This window comes from Oryx dammah, unplaced genomic scaffold (assembly GCF_014754425.2).
Source record: "Oryx dammah isolate SB20612 unplaced genomic scaffold, SCBI_Odam_1.1 HiC_scaffold_8, whole genome shotgun sequence".
Taxonomy (NCBI): domain Eukaryota; kingdom Metazoa; phylum Chordata; class Mammalia; order Artiodactyla; family Bovidae; genus Oryx; species Oryx dammah.
This window is the reverse complement of record NW_024070192.1, coordinates 41,752,277-41,772,668: the sequence shown is the minus strand read 5'-3', so window position 1 is coordinate 41,772,668 and position 20,392 is coordinate 41,752,277. Positions and strand designations below refer to the sequence as shown.

Genomic DNA, 20,392 nt, shown 5'->3' with positions numbered 1-20,392 from the left:
AGCAGATGGTCCGCCGATGTCCTGTGTCTTTCATCTGAGTCTGTGGTGCAGGGTCCAGGGAGTGCCTGTGACCTGCCAGGACAGGACTACTCTCTGCCCAGCCCCCAGATGTCACACTGTCTTTGCCAGGTGACCTGAGACTAATCTTAGCATGTCACAGGGAAGAAGAGCCTTTCTCATCACAAGGACTGGAGCCTTAGGTTCCGGTGTCCCTTTCCAGGGTGGCCCAGGTAGAGATGAGTCTCCCAGGGCGGGCGCCTGCAGGAATCTTCTCTGGGAGAGGGAATGCCTCTGTCTCAGGAAGGGACCAGAGTGGGCATGGCTCCTCCCGCCGGCTGCCAGGTGGGTGCTGGGCAATGGAGCAGAGCTAATGGGCACCTCCCGTCACTGTCGATTGCACTGATTGTGTTATCTGAGGGGACTGAGCACTTGGTTAAATGGAATGGAGATAGCATATCAAACGAGCAAATTGATTCCACAATCAGCTGCCGCTTGGTCCCTGAGGGTGCTCCCCACTGTCAGAGAGGGTAGGATAATCTGTGGGAGACAAGCCATTTCTACAGAGAGGGCGTCTCCAGACACTCTGGTTGATTCTGATGGAAGCCTCTGGCCCTGTGACCTCCCTCGCCAGGTTCCTGGGGTTCTCTCTGCCTGGGCTGACTGAGATCAAAGGTATAGAGGCCGACAAAGAGGGTGTGATATAGGGGAGGTGTGTGTTAACTGCTCAGTCATGTCTGACTCTTTGCAACCCCATGGACTGTGGCTCCTCTGGCCATGGGATTTTCCCGGCAAGAATACTGGAGTGGGTTACCAGGTGTCGGGGGCCAAATGCCCAGTCTCTTCAGGTACCTTGATGTGTACCAGACAATGAGTCAGGCCATCCCCAGATCTTGGATTATATGACACTACAGGACTGTGAGGTGAGACTCTTATTTCCACATTACTGGAAAAGACCTGGAAGCCTAGAGAGGTAAGGTGACGGCCTGCCTGGGGCACAGTGGTGGAGCTGGGATCTGAACCTACCTTGATCTGGTTCAAAAGCCCTAGTCTTTCCAGGACACCAGTCTGCCTCACAGGAGGAGGGGACTGGTGCTCCGCAGCAGAGAGCCCTCTAGCCAGTACAGGAAGCTAAGGCCCAGAGAAAGGACTGGACCTGTCCCACGGTCTGATGCAGGCTGGAAGTAGAACTGCGGCCACAGTTTCTGGCACCTGGGACCTAAGCTGAGTCTGAGCTGAGCTGGGCCCCCAAGAGGCCTTTGGGCTGGGACCCAGGGAGCCCCATTCTGTGCCCGAAGCGCATCTGAGTCTGGAACTCAAAACCGGAGGCCAAGGACACTGCTTCACAGGGAGGGAGCACCGCGTCACACAGGCACCGGTGTTTAAATGTCAGCTCTGCCACTTAAAAGTCAAGGGAGACCAGGCCAGTCACCACTGTGTCCTGAGCTAAAAACGGGCACTTTGGAGAGGTTTTATGAGAATCTTAATGTTCTAAGTAGCAGGGGTTTCTGGGGGGAAGGGTGGTGGTGGGGATACAGAAGGTGAGGCCACACTCCGAGGGGGGCTGCCCTCTGGGGTTGGGAGAAGCTGGCCTGGATGAGGCCACCCTCTCCTTCCTGGGGGACCCACGTTCCCTGTTCTGTAGCAGTGTGTGTGACCTCGAGGATGTCAGTGTTGTCATCTGTTAAAGGAGGATAATATTGTACCACATGGTGCAAAGGATCGCCGCCTCCAAGGCCGGCATGGAGCTGGGGGACAGTGGCCCATAGCCATACAGCCCCCCAGGATCCCCCGGCTGCCCGCCCACCTGGTGCCTGGACACAGGAATGCACTCCCTGGGCGGCCGCTCCCTCCCCCGCTCTCCGCTCTCGCGGGCCGGGGCTGGGAAAAACCTTCTCCCCTCCCCGCTTCCCGCGGTAGAGGCCCCAGCTTCCGGGCAGCCCCCAGCCCTGGTGTGGCCCCGCCGCCACCGCCGCCTGGGCCCTCCCCCCGCATTAGCTCTTAAGCTATGCAAATAGACATCGGAGGGAGCCCTGTTTAAAGTATTTAGACGAAATGAAAAAAGGCTTTCATCGGCACTAATGAGCCATTCAGGATGCCTCCCCGGTGGATTCTCTCCCGCTCCGCCTCCTGTCCCCCGCCGCTCCCCTGTGGCCCCTCTTGGGATTGGAAGCCCCCTCCTCTCGGCTCCAGCCGGGTCCTCCCAGGAAGAGCCGCCGACCCCGCCCCCGTCCTCCCCTGAACCCAGCAAGGTGAAGGTGGAGATGGGGCAGCGGGTGAGGGTTCGCGATGCATCCTCCACCCCCACAGACTGGGATCCAAATGCGGCGGGGCGCTCATCTCTGATTTGGGAAGCCCATAACGACTGGGGACTCTTCTTCATAGCTTCCAGGGGTAGTGTTTTGTCCCTGTCTGACAGACGGGGAAACTGAGGCTCAGTGAGGCCCAGGATGTTGCCAGGGGTCACAGCATGGGTGGGCTGAGGAGCTTGAACCGGTTTGTATGGAGGCAATGGGGGAGGGTGGTAGTCTTTTCTTTTGGCTGCCCCAGGCAGCAGGCAGGTTCCCCCACCGAGGATGGAACCCTCCCCATGCATCGGAAGTGCAGGGTTTTAACAACTGCACCACCAGGGAAGTCCGGGGTCGTGGTCTTCACACAGTGTAGACCTGGGGCAACTGCTGCACCAGGCCCAGGTGGGCTGCCTGCTGAGGGCTACTGTTTCTGCAGATCTCTCTGCTCCAGACAGAAAAACCTCAGCTTCCAATCCCCCATCTATCTCTCACTAGCAGTGTGACTTGAGCTGGGGGCTGCCCACCGGAGCATTTGCTTCTTCATCTGTGGAGTGGGGTCCTCCTCGTTTGGGGATGGCCAACTAGAGACAAGCCCCTCTGCCACCCTGCCTCCCATCCTCTGCCAGGGCAGGAAGGGCCTGCTGGTCTCAGAGGTCGGCACACGGAGGGGGGCCCCAGAGTCCTCAGACACATCAGGCTTGATCCCCACTTGTGGCAGCACCAGCTTTCAGATGTTGGGAGCATGCCTGCTGGTGGGTACAGGGGGACTATAGGGGTTACAGTGGGCAGGGAGCCTGCCCCTTGGGGCTCTGGAGGTTAAGCTGGCCCAGCATAGGGAGAATGAGAATTTAATGGGATCCATTTATTATCCCATAAAAGCTAATGAGTTTATTCTGGAGGTTCCCTGGCCCCTTTCAAGTTTTAATAGGGGATTAGTGAGGGCCTGGCCCTTGCAGACCCCCATTATCCCAGAGCCTGAGGGCAGGAAGAGAGGCCCCCAGAGTAAGAGCACTTGGGCTCCCCCCAGAGCCAGAGCCTGGTATCCACAGTGACAGTTTCACTGGGTCCAGGCCTGCCTCCTGAACTGAGGGCCCCCAGCTAGAGGCTGGCAGGGTCACAGAGGGCCCCTGAGGCCTGAGTCCACGTGCCACTACTGACATAATTACCCTACAGTATTCCTGTGTCTGAGGTAGGTTTTCTGCTGTTGAATTCTTGTATTAACAGGAAAGGCAATATAAACCCAATAGAACAGATGGGGAAACTGAGGCCTACAGCTGGGGTGTGGCTTCTCCAAGATCACCTGAAAGCTATGGCAGAACCAGAATGGATACGTTATGCCTCCTGTGCTTTGGAGGCAGGCAGCTGTCATTCCTCGTGCTCATGTGCTAACCAGGCACTCGGCACCTTCACATGTAATCACCTATTCTCCCCAGAGATAGAGCCATTTGAAGTCCAGAATGGTGAAGTAAGCTGTCTAAGGTTGCACAGCCATTGCATGGCAAGCCTGGGACTAGGACCCAGAGCTCAGCAGCTCCTCACTCAGCTTTGTCTACTGCTGCCACTGGCCCTCAGCTGTACCCTTTCACTATCTTCCCATTAACTGGCCGCCACTATCCTAGGGCACTCATGCTGAGAGCCCTGCAGCTTAGGGTGATGGGAAGGGGGTCCTGGTGGTGTCCTGGAGGGACCATTGTTGGGGTGGACAGTGGTTTGAGTGGAGGAGAAACCCTCCCTGGGAACTCTCTGCCAAAACAGGCGCCTTCCCCCTTCTGCCCCATTGGCTCACTTTGCCTCTTTAAGGGCTTCCTTGGTAGCTCAGAATCTGCCTGCAATGCAGGAGACCCAGGTTCGATTCCTGGGTTGGGAAGATGCCCTGGAGAAGGGAATGGCTAGCCACTCCAGTATTCTTGCCTGGAGAATCCCGCGGACAGAGGAGCCTGTTGGGCATACCCAGCTCCCATCCCTCCTGGGCAGCAGGGAGCCACCCCTGCCTGGCCCAGGGGGTGACAACAGCTCTCTCCTCTGATCTCCTGGTGGCACTTCTTGGTGGACCCTCAGCGTGGGTACAGCTTGTGTCCATGGCCAAGGATCCAGCACAAGGCACATCTCTCTTCCTTCATCTCTGCTTGTAGCTGCTGACCCTGGAGCCAGGCACAGTGCAGGGTGGGCTCAGAGGACGTGGTCTCCAAGCCAGGATTCTGCCTGCCTGCACACTCAGAAGGCTTCCTGCTCCCCTTGGCCAGCAGGGGTGGGCAGGAGAGTGTGGGGTGTGTCCTGCAGGGAGAAGATGGGCAGTCAGCCCTTGGCAGTGCCCCAGCACAGCCCCAACTGGCACTTGATGAAGAGCCTCTACCAGCGCGAGTGGTGGGCCTCCAGCCTCAGACTATCCTCCCTTCCTCTACCATTGACCACTGCCCCATCGCACCCTCTTACTATCTTCTCTTGGCCAATTTGTGGCAGTTTGGTCAAATCTGGAGTACAGAGATGAATGGGGCACCTCCTCTCGTCTGGGATCCAGGCAAGAAAGTGGCCAGTCCCCAGAATCTGAGCGTTTGTAGCCTCTGTATACATCTCAGCCCACCCTTATTCATACAGGAAGAAACGGAATCCAGAGAGGTTTCCCAGGTCACACAGCAAACCTGGGGCAGGGCTAGAACTCAAGATGTTGGGGCTCAAAGGGCATCTGGCCCAACTGTTCTGAACAGTGAACCCTCCACTACTCCTGGGGCCATCTGCCATCCGAGGGTATACTTCCAGGGACAAGGTGTGCCAGGAGCAGCTACCACCCCCGCTGTACTAGGGTGGGTGGGTAACCCTGGGCTTCATCAGCTCCAGGGTTGGGGTCTTCTTGCCAGATGCAGGGAGTGTGGATGGGTGTAGAAGGCAACAGCCAGGAGTCGGCCCGCCAGTCCTGGTCCTGCCCCTAAGAGGTTAATCCCTCTGCAGAAATCACTCTCCCACTGCAAGCCTCCATTTCCCCATCAGTAAAACAGAGAAGGTATCTAAGGGCCCTGCCAGCTCTCACCTTCCAGGATCCAGTGAGCCACAAAGGGCTCCATGAATAAAAATACGGAAGGCCACTGTTTACTGGTGGCTCAGACGGTAAAGAATCTGCCTGCAATGCAGGAGACCTGGGTTCAGTGCCTGGATTGGAAAGATACCCTGGAGGAGGGAACGGCTACCCACTCCAGTATTCTTGCCTAGAGAATTCCAGACAGAGAAGCCTGGTGGGCTACAGTCCACAGGGTCACAAAGAGTCGGACATGACTGAACGACTAACATTTTCACTGTTTACTGAGAATTTATCACACGCCCAGCACCATTAGAAGTGCTTTACCAGAATCAACTCATTTAACCTCCCACAATTACTCTGAGATATGAACTTTCATAGATGAAGAAACAGGGACCCAGGGAAGGGCAATTGTCAAGTTACCAGTTTGGGTGTGTCAGATTCAAATGTAAACGCCTTGAAGCCCTAGAGCAGTGCTGGCTAATAGAAGTTTTTGTGATGATGGAAATGTTTTATATTTGCATGTGCGACATGGTAGTCAGTGGCCACACATGGCTAGTGAGCCCTTGAAGTGTGGCTAGTGAGATTGAGGCACCAAATTTGAAATTCAATTTCATGTTCATGAATTTAAACCGCCACATGTATGTAGTAGCTACCTTGATGGAAAGTGCAGCTCCATCCCCTGACCTCTTGATCCCAGCAGTATTCACTTTTCAGAAGGGAAGAGCCTGGCCAGTGTGGGGGTGGGGGATGGCATTCCAGAGAAGATTAAGATGGGCTGGCAACATCTACCCTCGTCTTTAGGCCTGGGGCCAGGCAGGGAGAGGTGACAAGGAGTCCTGGGACTTCCTTAGGTTTTTCATAAAGGCCTCAAGAGAGGGGCCTGTCAGCCATTCAGTCCATCAAGGAGGGACCAGTACTGCCCCCCCATGATGTCTGCTTCCCAACCTTGTTTGAGCACTGGTGTTCTGAGAGGTGGGGTGTTCAGTGGGCAATTTGGGGAGCTCAGGCAGAGCCACTGAGGGAGGTCTTCATGGATGGAGGGCAGCCAGGAATGCTTGGCCTCCGGTGATTTGGCCCAGGATGGGCTCAGGGTGTGTGGACATTCTATGACAATGCCCACTGTGCTGGCCGACCTGCCCCTACCTCCCTGCCCAGCCAGGCACATGGAGGCAGGGAGCTTGGCCTGGCCACCACGCCAGGGCTCCTGGGGCAGCCCCAGTGTAGCTGCCTGACCTTGGGACCAGGGGAGGGCCTCACACTGAGCACCCTCCATGGGTCAGGCAGGACTTCCTAGGGAGCTGTCTTCCACTCAGAGCAGCGCCTTTTATGCCTGGAATCAATATTTTACACTTTACATGTGAAGAGACTGAGGTTGAGAGGCAAAGTGATTCATTCTAGTTCACATGGGAGGGAATTGGCAAATAAGGGGTTTGAACTAGGTCTTCCTGCTCCACAGCCTGAGCTTAAGTTTTTATTGCAGAGTTGCTGCTTCACGTGTGATTATGTGGGCCTATGTGTACACCTGAGTGTATGTGCCTGCATGCACGTGCATGTGTAGTTCCAGACACGCTAACATAAGTCATTTCCACTTGTCCTTGCCTGTGGATGCCATACCCTGGAACCCGGCCTCACAGTCCTCAAGCCTGGGCAGGCTCTGCCTCCCGGAAGTGATGCCTTTCTCCCCAAGGCAGCTGTGCTCCCTCCTTTTCACTCTGCCACCTTCTTGGAACTCGCCTTGACCTTTCCCAGAGCCCTGTGGCCGGGACAGCTCCCCAGGCTCTGGGTGTGTGGTGGGGAGAAGGGACAGGGCTCTGGGCTCCCTCCCCACAGCCCCCTCCCTCCCGTAAGGCTGTGACCAGGGGTTCAGGGTACAGGGAGCTCCCAGCTAACTGCCACGTTCGCCGCTTTCCAATTTAAAATCTAATATGGTCTCGCCACTGCAGAGCTGGGGGCTGGAGAGGTGATTAATGAGGCCTCTGCTGCAGCATCACCTGCTGTGCTCTACCCCTTCCCCTGCGCCCTGTGTTCTCCCTCCTGCCTGCCCGCTGCCCCTGGGGACCTGGGAGTCCCAATCCTGCCGGTTCACAGTTCCTGGTGCTTGGCAGGAGGCACAGGAGTTGGGGGCCTGAGGTGGGGGATTGGGAGAGAACTAAGGGCTGGGCTTGGAGTGGTGGTGGGGGAGCAGGGCTGATGGCCATCCCTGGGGCAGGCTGGAAGAAGGAGGAGGAACACTCTGGGCATCCTTGGGCATCACCTCCCTCACCACCGGGAAGCTGATTAGTCTGCCAAACTCCACTCCATCATGCCCACTGGCAGGAGTGTGGCCAGGGCAGAGGAGGGACATGGCCCCAAGCTGGGTGCTCAGGTCAGCCCTCCCCCAGCACCAACAGCTCCCACCACCTCCTCAGTGACAGCAGGAATCATATTTCTCTGACTGGAAACCTTGAAAATGTCAGCTGGGATGAGGAAGGCTGTGAAGGCAGAAAGGCATTCTCCTTGGAGCTGGTACCAGCCCAGTGGTGGAGTTGGGGAACAGGAGGGTTGTTCTAGGGAGGAATGGCCATCCCCTCCATCCTCTGCCCCCTGCCCAAGTCCAGACACTGGCCAAGGAGAATCCCTCCCAGCCACTGAGCCCAGCAAGTCACCAGGACCCGAGATTGGGTGCCACCCTGGGTCCTAGATCAGCATCTCTGGGTTGCTGCCCCTTCCCAACCCCCTCTGAAGTTCAAACACTGGCAGTACTGAGGTGGCTCCCGGGTCCTGTGCCCACCTATGAGCCTGGTAGCCCCAAGATTTTGTGGCCTTTGGTCAGAGGAAGAGGCTCACTCTGTGTACCAAGGGTCCAAGTGACCTTGTGACCTTTGCCCTTTGGCTGATTCTGTCAGCTATATCTGGGAGGAGATGGGTTGAGGGAGTTGGCTGAGCCTAGACCCCCAGCTACCCTGATTCTCAATGCTGAGGAGGGGTCTCTCTCCCCTGGAGGTCATTAGAGTGTCTGTCCTTAGCTTGGAAAGCTGAGGAGCCTGGTGAGGCCTTGTCAGAGCCGTCTCCAGCATGGGAGGCAGCTTTGCCACTGACGGGCTGTGTGACCTTGGGCTTTTCTTGCTCTCTCTGGGCCTGTTTTGGCTTTCCATGTAGTACTTTGTTCCTGGTTTCTTCTAGGTTCTGTGGGTGGGTGGGTGGGTGAGAGGGTGGAGAGCCCCTCTACTCTCAGTGTCCAAGTGCAGGGTTGATGGAGCCTCATGGTGGGCAGTAGTAAAGGCAGAGGGGCCTGGCAGGGCAGGTGACTATGCTCTGTTGACTTGCCCATTTCCTCTGGTTGTTACTGGGCCCCGGTCTCCTCATCTCCAGCACCAGAAGACCTTGTGTGTGTGTGTGTGTGTATGTGTGCATGTGGGTGGGGCAATCTCATCCAGGTATGCTCTCTCCCTTGACTTCCTGCCACTTTGAACCCCATTCTGCCCTTCCAGCTTCTATGGGGGAAACTCTGGGAGTCCTACCTTACTTCTAAGTGTCCTGTGGAGGAGTCCCTGGAGACCTGGGATCTGCACTTAGAGGCTTGGAGGGGGCAGAGAAAGGGCAGCCTGGGACCTTCTCCTAGTGGCATGGGGCCTAAGCTTCCCCAAGGCATGGCCCCTGCACCTGTGGACCATCCCAGACTCCCCTTGTTTCCATGGGACTCTGAGGCTCCCCTAGCTCAGCTTGTCCTCCCCACTTCCCCCAGCAGGCCTGAGTGGGGGATGGGAGGGGTGCAGAGCTGCTAAAAATAGCAGCAGCAGCTCAAGTCTCCTTGAGGGGTCAGTGGAGCCCAAGATTGGGGAGGTAGAGAGTGGAATGGGCTCTGGGGAGAGGAGAGACCAGCCTGAGCTGAGACCTGCAGTGCCTGCACCCAGGGCCACAGAGTCCCAGGGTATGGGGACAAGAGCGCACAGACATGCAGGGACATATGGACACAGACACCCAGGGTTAGATGGACCAGCCAGGGCAAGATGTATACATACATGGCTACCTGCAAATCGGGGCTTCTTCTCCTCCAGACCCCCTGGGAACACCAGATGGACTCAGCTATGCAGCCCCTACTCCCTCTGTCTCCTCTCTTGCTCCAACCTTGCTCTGACTTCTTCCAAGGACCCTGCCAGGTGGAGTGTGTGTACGCCTTGAGTTGAGAAGGCTAAGTCCTCTCCCCATGTCCCTGCCAGTCTCCTCTACTTGAGGCCGAGGGCAGTGAAGGACCCAGGAACACCAGGGGTAGCATCAGGAATACAGGTGAAACAGACTAGGCTCAGGGCAGCACCCCGACCTGAACAGCAGGCCTAGACTGGCAGGCAGGGTAGGGGGATGAGTGGGAGATGGCTGGACCCAGAAGATCAAGGCTAGAACTCTGCCAGAAGGTGGGAAGAATGGAGTGGGCAGTGAAGGAAAGCGGACAAGGGGAGGCTGGACAAGCAGATGCACTGGTGACCTCCATCAGACAAGCCTTGTTTGGTCCCACCTTTACACCTTTCCCTGGAGATGCCAGGGGCTCTTCTGTCCTCAAAAGAAAGTGAATCCCTCTCCCCCACTTCCTCTAACCAGCCAGAAAATAGGACCTCACAACAGGAGGGAGCCTGCCAGCTGCCCGAGCAGATGTTTCAAATCACTAGCACATCCCCTTGCTGGAAATAAATGATATCTCAGAATGTCCATCAGAGCAGCAACCCAGGGTGAAGGCCCTTAGAAGTACCCTACCCCCAATGGCTAGTCTCAGCTTCCTAGTCAGGCCTGGGCCAGCTTGTGCTCACTGTCCACTCCTACCTTACAGGCCAGCCCTGGACTCCTCCACTTTCTGATCTGCCCCTCCAGTGACTACCTGGAAATCAGCCCCTCCTGGTGCTGGACAGCTCCGGCTATAGGCATATGCTCCTCTTAAGCAGGGCTTCCAGTTTCCTCCCTGTCACCAACTCCTCTGATTTTCTTTGATCTGGATGCTGTTTTTTGAAAGAGGTGGGACAGGTGCCATGAATTCCTGAGGAAACTGAGACACAGGGGAGTCACATGATTTGCCCCAGGTCCCCTAGGTAGTAAGGGCTTCCCTGGTGGCTCAGCCAGTAAATAATCTGCCTGCTATGCAGGAGACCTGAGTTCAATCCCTGGATAGGGAAGATCCCCTGGAGAAGGGAATGACTACCCTCCTCTAGTACGCTTGCCTGGGAAATCCAATGGACAGAGGAGCCTGGAGGGCTATCGTCGATGGGATCACACAAGAGCTGGACATGACTGAGCACACGCAGCAGCACCTAGCTAGTAGGAGCCAGTATCAGGTTTAAACCCGGGAGTCCTGGCCCTCTGACCAGCTTTCTTCTAGTCATGTTCTTCCTCTGGGGCCACCCCCCCAAGGCACAACTTGGCTCTCCACATGGTGCAGTATCCCCCCTTACAGGCTCTGGGGCTCCCTAGGCACCTGCTGGCTGGTGGGACCCGGGCCAGACGCTCAGCAGGTGGCCGCTTGGGGGACAAAGGAGCTGATGCTCAGCTGCTGGGCTGTGAGGGACGGGGGGGAGAAGCTGTGGGGGTGGGGAGGGGAGGAGGGGTCTGTGCTGGGAGTGGGAGGGGCTGGGTCTGCTTCTGTGCCTTTAATAAGGAGACAGAATGCAAAGCAGGGTAAAACAGCATGCAAATGAACATCTGTTGGGGGCTGCTCTGTGGTTCAGGCACTTTTCACAGGGGCCCTGCAGTTCTGCCCTTGCAGCCCATGACCAGCTGGAAGGAGAGTCCTGAGGGTAGAGAGAGGAGTCAGTGGGAGGGGAGGAGTGGGTGACTGGGGGAGATGCTGAGGTTTTTGCCAGGGTGCAGGAGTCCAACTGGGCTCCTGGGGACTTCACTGCGGGAAGGGAGAGACCCGCACTTTGGATTATTCTGCAACACTTGTGGTTTGGTGGCAGGTTCAGTTCAGTTCAGCTCAATCATGTCTGACTCTTTGCAACCTCATGGACTGCAGCACACCAGGCCTCCCTATCCATCACCAACTCCCGGAGTTTACTCAAACTCATGTCCATTGAGTCAGTGACACCATTCAACCATCTCATCCTCTGTCATCCCCTTCTCCTCCCATCTTCAATCTTTCCCAGGATCTTTTCAAATGAGTCAGTTCTTCACATCAGGTGGCCAAAGTATTGGAGTTTCAGCATTAGTCCTTCCAATGAATATTCAGGACTGATCTCCTTTAGGATGGACTGGTTGGATCTCCTTGCTGTCCAAGGGACTCTCAAGAGTCTTCTCCAACACCACAGTTCAAAAGCATTAATTCTTTGGCACTCAACTTTCTTTATAGTCCAAATCTCACATCCATACATGACTACTGGAAAAACCATAGCCTTGACTAGATGGGCCTTTGTTGGCAAAGTAATGTTTCCGCTTTTTAATATGCTGTCTAGGTTGGTCATAACTTGTTGGTGGCAGGAGGGACCCTGTATCTCCTCTGCCTTCTTGGGGGCTTAAAGGGACCCCCAGACCCAGCAGAGATGGGAAGAGTTGTGATGGAGGGCACCAAGTAAGGCCTGGCCCAGGGATCTCAGAGTCTTGCTGGGGCCCTCAAAGACCAAAAAGATGAGCCCTCTCACTACAGGTAAGAAACTGAGGCTCAGAAGAGTCCCTGGCTAGGAATCTTTTGTCCTTTTGAAGGTGAGTGGTTGGATGCTGTTTGGCAACTTATTTGTATCACATTCAATTAAAATCAGAGAGTCTGTAGTGTAGCTGGTGAGGCAGTCACGGCTGAGCTTGTGAAGATTAAGGGCAGGGATTATGCTGTATTCCTGCCTATTAAAGCACCTGATAGGTGCTGTAAATAGAGAGGTGTTGCATGGAGAGAGGATGGGTGGATAAAGGATGGATAGGCTAAGTTCCTGATGTGGGGTAGGTGAGAGAAGAGAGAGAACCCTGTGGGCTGGATGACCAGATAAAGAGGGGGTGGTTGAATTGAAACAAATAGAAGGTTCCAGATATAGCATTCCAGGTATGGGAAAATGGCTAAGGGAAAATGGAGAGGTTGGATTGAGCAAGGCATGTACAGGGTCTAGGTTTCACTCTCTCTCTGTCTCTCCATTGCCCCTTTCCCACCCACTCATTCCTTCTCATCTCCTGGCAGAGCCCCTTGTCACTGCTGGGCCCAGCCAGGACCCCACCCCACCCCCCACCCCCTATCCCTGGCTCCTTTCCACCAGCCTGCCTGCCAGCCAGGCTGCAGACTCTGCAGCCTGAGACCCAGATTGTTGTTAGAGAAGCAGCAGGTTTGTTTACTCCAGAGCCCGCCGAGAAATCTCAACAATCAATGGCCAAGAACACTGCTGGCGCAGCGGCATCGATCCTCGCTTCCAAGGGCTGGCAGCCCGGTGGCAGGTAGGCAGGTGGAGGGAAGCTGGGGCAGCCTTGGTGCCCAGTCCTGTCCAAGAGCTGAGATTCAAGGCAAGCTTGGGCCTTCCCTGCCAGGGGCTGGACCTCAGCAGGAGTGGGGATACTGGGTAGGTGGGGCAGCCCAGCTTCAGGACAGGAGTGACTGGTATTCTCATTCACTAAGTCTCCTAAAAGATCAGAGAGTAAGAGTTACCCAAGGTCACTGGTCTCTGGGCCAAGACTTCAGGGTTCACTTGACCCCCAGTCCTGTGCTCTATCCTGGCCTCCAAGTGTCAGAAAGGGTGTTTTGTTCTTCTGCCCTCTAAGGACTGAGCCAGATAAAATATCCCTAATCTGCAGCAGTAAGGACTGAGGGTAGATGTCAGGAAAATAAGTCACTGTCATCACCAGAGACATGCTAGAAGAAAGTCAGGGGCCATTTATATCTTAGGTCTGTCTGAACATGGGCTTGAACTTGGCTTACAAAATGCAGATAACAGCTTCTACCTCATAGAGGTGATATGAGGACTAAATGAGCTAATGTATAATATATAAATCACTTAGTACAGTGCCTGGCACATTAGTTGGTAACTAATAAATACTTGCTATTATTGTTGCTACTACTACTATTAATAGGATAGTGATACTCTCCTGGGTTCTCATCTGTTTGTACTGAAGCTTTGCCTTAGGGTGGGGGAATAGGCACAGCCCTGGCTGCAGCCAGATTTTGCAAAATGGGGAGGCACTTCCGAGTCATTTTATTACTTACTGGCTTTAAGCCCAGGGTAAGTAACTTAATCTCTGAAACTCAGTTTTCCTATCTATAAAGTGGGGATAACTAGTCTCTGGTTTTATTAATAGAAAAGGCTTAAAAATGAAAGACTTGGCACCTGAGTGTACTAAGACAGGCCTCATACGCCAAAAAGATGTTCGTGAGATGGATAAATGAATGAACCCCCTAGGGATGGATGTTCCCCAGGGACAGCTCTTTTAGGATCTGTGGAAGGTTCATGGACATGAATTGCTGTGGTTCTGGAGGACTCCTTCACCTCCACCTTTTCATTTAAGTGCATGAAAGGCTCAGAGCAGCTCCCAAGGTTTCATATTGGTCCTGCCAAGCTCTGAGAGGGTGTCTGAAGATGTGATGGAAGAGGAAGTGATAAAGACAGATGACATGGGGTTGCCCCTCCCTTATCTCAGTTCTTAAGTTCATGCAGGGCACCCCTCCCAGGCAGCAGAAGTGGTGGGTACATGCTATGGGAAGGAATCAAGAAGCCTAGGCTCTGGGCTTAACTCTGCCATTGCCTACCTGTCCAGGTCAGGAATTTATTCAATGGGTATTTAATGTCCACCAAGTGACCCTGGGGACCCAAGCGGTGGTGGTACCAGGGCGGCTGGAGAGAGGCTTTAGCCCTCTTAGAATGGCCATCAGAACCCCACCCCCAAGCCACCTCAGGCTGACGGCGTGACAGCTTAATTTGTGGAAGGAAAAAACTAAGTCAAGGCTATAATTTACAGTTGGAATAATTGGCCAACCGTTAGGAAAGGGAAAAAATTCTAACATACAATCTATGTAAAAATAGTGTGCTTGCTACGCAAACTCAGCTTCAGTCCCAGCTGCCATGCACCCAACTCTCCTTTCTAAACAGGCAGCTGACCCTAAACTTCTTCCAGAGAAGAATTCTAGAACTCTCCTGAAATGGAGGGTCTGAGCAGAACATACTTGGCGCCTTCCCTTCTGTGTTCAGTCTTGCTCCTGGAAAGGGGCATCAGGCGCTAGGAGCTCGTGACCCCACGAGGTGGGCAACTTGATGGGGGGAAGCCAGGGGGTGATGGGAGCCCAGAAGACTGCCCCAGCTCAGGCTGAGGGTCTGAGAAACAGTAGAGTAGATGCCCCATAAATACATGCTGAAGAACTGCATGAAGGGCCAACTAAGCTGGGACCTGAAGTATGAGGTAGAGTGAGCCAGGTTGGCCCAGGAGCAGAAAAGAATTTCAGGCAGAAGGGATAGCAAGAGCCCAGAAGATGATGAGAACATGGCTAGTTCTGGGAACTGATTGTCTTGGCTGGGTAAGTTGGCTTCCTGCTGGAAATAGTCTGAAAGGGGCCTTGGAGACCTCCGAGTGTCTGCTCCCCACCTCCCAGCTGCTGACTCTGACTGGTAGCATCTCAACACAGCCACTTACATACAGAGCCTGGTTCTTCCTCCCTGAAAGCAGGCTAGTAAGCTGAGGACCCAGAAATCTGCCCTAATGTGCTTTCAGGCTTGGCGCACACCAGTTTGGTGCACCCTTAAATTGAACGTTCCAGAAGGTGGAGACCTACAGAGGACAAAGGCATGCCTGAGGCCAGACAGGTAGCCTGAGGCTCTTAAACACCTGAAGTGAGAGGTTCCTTCGCTAAAGTAACCCCTGCCTATAGGCCCTTTTCCTCACCCTCTTTCTTATTTGGGGGCTGGGGTACCCAGCTCTGACAGCTCTGCCCAGGTGGGGGCGCAGCATCCCTGAACTGAGCCTAGCCTGGCAAATGGGGCCTGGAGAAGTGGGGACAAGGAGGGGAGGGGAACTGGTAGGCTTGGCCACCTAGGTAGGGCCAGGGTGAAGGGAGGGCTTTAAAGAAGCAGGATTTTTAATGTGCCCCCCCACCATTCAGACAGCCATTGGTGGGAGAGGTACAGAAGCTCTAATTAAGCCCAGTTTCTAATTAAACCCAGTCCCTGTGTCTCCTCGATCCCCATTAGTGCCCCATGGTGTCCCCAAGGCATTTTAAGCTGCCACCCTGCTGAGGAAGCTGGGACCACCGCCAGGGCCTGCCAAGCTTGATGAGCTTGGGCCCGTGAGGGGTAAAAAGCCAACCCAGACTTTCCCTCCAGTCCACAGCAGTCTCTGGGCCCTCCAGTCTCCTCAGAAGCCCAGGGGACTCTCCTGGCTGCCAGGTCAACCCCCAGGGCTCTGGGTACAATCTAGACTGTCTCCCACTGAGCCTTGTCCCTGACACTCTCACAATGTGCCAGGCTGGGCAACAGGGAGAAGGGCTTGGCGCTAGCTTTGGCTTCAGCCCCCAGACTCAGGAATGTACCTTGAGACTCCAGCACCTACCACAGAGTCTGCAGGAAGCAGCAATTACCATTTCAGGTTAAGGCAGCCCTGGTTTTTTAACCCCTTCAGCACTAGGGCTCCTGGAGGCCAGGTTTTCCTTCTCTTCTTGCCTTCCAGACCCTGTTCCCCAGTTCTTGGCACAATGAATGACCCCTACTTCCTGTCCTCTCCCTCACTCTTCCCACCGAACACTCCATCAGAGTTTAGAGATGGGGAGCATCAGGTCCAAGGTCACACAGCCAGTGGAGGGAGCCTCTGCCTATGGACACCCAAGTCTCACCCCAGTTTCTGCAACTTCCACATTCACCGTCTCCCCAGGCCACGTTCACACATGCAGAGTTTAATTAACTTTATTGATATTCAGAAATTAGGAGAATGACTAAAGGTAATTGCTCATTAAAAATCATTAAACTGACACAGCAGGCTTGGGCACACGCTGCCCCTCCCAAACCGCTTTCCTCCCACCTCGTGGCAGGATCGCCAGCTACCAACTGCGGGGAGGATTACTGGTGGCTCACGGCGCCCCTCAAGCCTAATGCTGACTGTGCCCCCGTGGCTGCAGAGGGAGCAGGGAGCTGAGCCCATGGGGTTGAGCTTGGCCCAGCACCATCTTGCCATGCCCCCCTAGGTCTCCACCTCTCCCATCTCCCGCCGCTTCTGGGTCGCTTCTGGCTGCATCTGTGTCTCTCTGCCTAAACGTGAGCAAAGCTCTGAGGCTCCCCTCTCGAGGCCACGAGGCTGAGGGATGCAGCACTCAGGCCGCAAACGCTCACAGCCTGAGGCCCTTACTGCTTGGGGCCTCCTTTTCATGGCTGAAGCCCCCAGGAGTCCTGAGATGGCCCAGTGCATTGTCTCTCAGTGAGACCACTCAGTACCCCAGGGACTGGGACCCTGCAACCCTGCTGGGAGGAAGAGGTGCACCAGGGCTGGCCCAGGTCCAGGCCTTTTCTCCTCATGCGTGGCATTGCTGGGCTGCTTCCTCTTCTCATTTGGGGGGTGGGTATAAACAAAGATCTTTCCAAGCAGGCAGACCCCTATTGCACATACCACTTGGGAGAGAAGTCTCTTGGGCACTGGAGAGGTCCAGAGGGTCAGGGAGGGACACTGGCTGGAGACACATAGACTCTCAGCCACAAAGTGAACCGGTTCTTCTCCATGCTCACACCCATGACCCCTGCTGGGCCCCCGGCCACCCCAGCCATCCTCCTGGAGACCCGCAGTCTCACTCTAGCCCTGCAGGGAACTCTGGCAGAGGCTGCATCGCACACTAGTGGCCTTCCACACTCCTCACACCCGCTCACTGCTGAGCCCTCATGCAACATCCAGACCTTCTGAAGCACAGACACACTTGGACCTACTACTCCAGATACTCTGGGCCCTGACTACATTCACAGCAGCCCCACACACCCTCCCGGGAGCCTTCGGACTACAGATTAGGAGGCACACACAGGCTCTGCACCCCAAGGGAGCTGTCCAGCGGAAGAATGTGGCCCAATCTCAAGATGCGTCCCAAACTCCCAGGGACATTTTCCGACAGCTGGGCCAGGATGCAAGCTTCTCTCCCTTCTCCCTGCCCCATCTCAGCAGGGTGTTCAGGACTTTTTCCCTCTCCCTCAACGGGAACACATAGTACTGAATTCCTGGAATCACAAAAGAACCCGTTACCGGCCACCGGCAGCCAGGGAGCAGAGCGAGCATACCTGGCTGTGTGCTATAGAACTAGAGGCTCAGAGAGGGGTTTCCATGTCTCTGAGGACACAGAGCAAAGAAAACTGCAGTCCAGGGGCCCAATCTGGCCCCATCTCCACTGTGCTGAGCTCCAACGAGGCTTGGGAAGATGGAATGATGAGGTTAGAAACTCCCACCTTCCTCCTCCGCATCATGCCCTACTAACCACATGCCTAAGGGATGGTGGGTCCCAATGCCAAGCAAGATTTCAGCGATCTCACCAGCCGACTGGCTGCAGTGGAAGAAATAAGTGGGTGCCCGCAGTTTTGATGAGTGTTTGTTTGAGCCAGGGCAGGTTGCATGGAGACAGACTCGGAAACCTTCCTTCCTCAAGGCACAGAACCCCCCATTGTCTCCCTAACATTCGCTCTCTGCCCACTTCATGGCCAAGCTTCCCTCGACCCAGGACTGTTGAAGTTGGAGCCCTGACTGCAAGCGGGGGACGGAGGACCTCAGGGTGGGGTGCCAGTCCTCCCGCGAAGAGTCTTCGGCCATGGGGTGAGTGGGGGCCGGAGCAGGACGTCAGGCCAGGAGGGAGGAAGAGCTCTGGGAGCGTGCAAGAAAAGGGCTCCGAGGAGGACGGAGTTTTTATCCCAAGACTTCAGCTGTTGCAGCCCAAGGCAGAGCAAGGAGCCAGATAGGGGTCCCCGGGCCCCTCGAGTTTCTCCCTAGAATGGTACTCTTAAATTCCGACCTCTGCGTGGCAGCGCCAAGGCGGAGAGAGGTGGGCGAAGTCCCAATTTCGGGTCCCGCCGCCATCTGGCCCCGTCCCTCCGCTGTGAGGCCCCAGAACCGGCGGCAAAGTCGAACGAAGTTTGGCGGACGACAAGGGAGGCGGGACTGAGGGCCGCCAGCGGGACCGTCCCGACTCACTGCCCTGTGTCGTCCTCCCCTCGGCACTCGCGCCCCAACGCTCCTAGACGCCCGGGGAGTGTGGAGAGGTAGCGCGCGGGTGAACGCGTGAGTGTGTGCGGGGAGGGGGTGGCGTGATGAATTGCAGCCGAGAAATCCCATTAGATCCGGAGAGATGATTAAAGGCAAGGTCTCGGGCGGGTGCGAATGGCGGGAGCAGCGGCAGCTTCCCGCCCCGCGGAGCCCGCGCCCCGCCCGGCTTGGCCGGCGCGGGGGCAGAGCAGCCGGCGGAGCTCGGTGCCCGGGCTGGGCAGCCAGATACGCGGAGCTGAGCTCGGGGACAATCTTCTCTTCCCACCCCCGGGACCCTGCCCCTGCCGCCGGACGCCGGGGTCCCTTACCGTGAGCCAGGAGCGCCAGCAGCGAGGGCAGGAGCAGTAGGGCTGCCGGGCGCATGGTGCCGGTGGCGGCCGCGCCCCAGATCGGGGCTGCGACGGGAGGGCTGGGAGCTCAGCTGGGCTCGGGCTCGGGCCGGGTCCGACCGGGGAAGAGGGAGCGTGGCTGCCGCCGCCGCCGCCGCCGCCAGCGCCTGACAGAATCAGCACCACGGCCAGCGCCTGGCGTCGGCGCCGGGGATCGCCGCGCGGGGCTGGGGGCGGGGGCGCGGGAGGAGCGGCTTACCGTAAAGTCTCAAGCAAAGGCGCAGAAGACCCAGCGGCGGGAGGACAGCCTCCCTGCGCCGCCGCCAGCTCTGAGGAAGGACTTCCCTGCTAACGTGGGCACACGGCTCCCGCCCTTCCCAGCTGCCCACGCCCAGCCAGGTCTGCTGCCCTCTCCCTCATTAGCAGCCTGCCAAGGAGGTGGGGTTCTAACCTGATGTCTCCGTGAGAGAGCCACCCTGTCACCATCTCTCCCCACCCCATCCTGGTACCTGAGGGCGCCAAGGGTGACCTGGGAAGGCGTTCGCGAATGAGGCAGCTGGCGAGGCCCGCGTGCCCTTGTGGCAGCTCCGTCCTGAGCCTATAATGAAGATGGCTTTTGAGCGTACAAAGGACAATAAATTATTACTTTGCGCTCAATAAATGCCAGGGCTCCAGGCAGCTGCATCAGCAGCAAACTGTGCTCACAGAAAAGCTTAATTATCCTGATATTATAGTTAAAAGCCAGTAGTATTCGTGTCCTGGGAAGACATTCTACACTTGGCAGGAGATAACTTGGCCAAATTGTGGGCAAGTGAAGGTAGTATCCTGGGTCCGCATGTGGCCCTGAATCTCCAGTACCCTGCCTTGGCCCCCCTACAGGACCAAAGAAACCACAATGCTAGCCAGTGAGAGCAGACCCTTCACATCTATCCCTGCCCAGGTTCCTGGAACTGGTGGAGAAAATGGGACAGGCATGGAGGGGGCAGTGGAGTGTGAGGGCATTTCCCTAGGATTATTTTAGATAGAGGCTTGAAGGAAGGCCAGGGGGGTAGCCAGGGAAGTGGTACCATTCAAGGACATGGAAGAACAAGCTTTGAAGGCTCTCCTTAGACTGAGGAGCCCCAGTGAGTCACAGAACAGCAAAGGGGGCAATCAGATCCCTGAGGCAGATGTTTAGATCCAGAGGTTTTTCTGGCTCCAAGGATGAGCTCACTGGAAGAGCCTGAATGGACAAATGGGACATCATCCTGTGACTGATGTTATTCTCCTTGTAGAGGAAGAAGAGAGCTGAACTTCCTGCGGCTCCCAGGGAGAACAGCTTTCTGTTTAGGTCTTTGTACATGAACTTGGCTCCTCTCCAAAGCTTCCAGACCCCAGTCATTGTCCAATGCCCTTCCTTATCTCATCCTGGAAGCAGGTGGCAAGACTTCCGCTCTGAAGTCATTCCTCAGAGTCTTTTGGTCCTTACTACTTTCACAATTTTTCAGCTCTACTTCTCAGATTCTCTCTAGATTCTCTTGCTGTGGGCTCTGAGGAGTTACCTTGATGGCTGTAAAGAAGCCTAGACAACAGGCAGGTGGCATGTAGAATTATCTGGGGGTATCACTGGGAGAGGATTTCTG

The 20,392-nt window shown here is 55.8% G+C and overlaps 1 protein-coding gene across 2 annotated transcripts in view; it reads right to left on the bottom strand.

The window, feature by feature from the left end:
• Positions 1 to 18,806, bottom strand: part of SEZ6 (seizure related 6 homolog) — a 47,563-nt gene extending 28,757 nt beyond the window's left edge. For both annotated transcript variants that reach the window (XM_040243894.1, XM_040243895.1), the window contains exon 1: positions 18,750 to 18,806. In XM_040243894.1, the coding sequence (XP_040099828.1) occupies positions 18,750 to 18,804 (55 nt within the window). In that variant the 5' untranslated portion in view covers positions 18,805 to 18,806. The remainder of the gene's footprint in view (positions 1 to 18,749) is intronic.
• Positions 18,807 to 20,392: the final 1,586 nt, after the last annotated feature.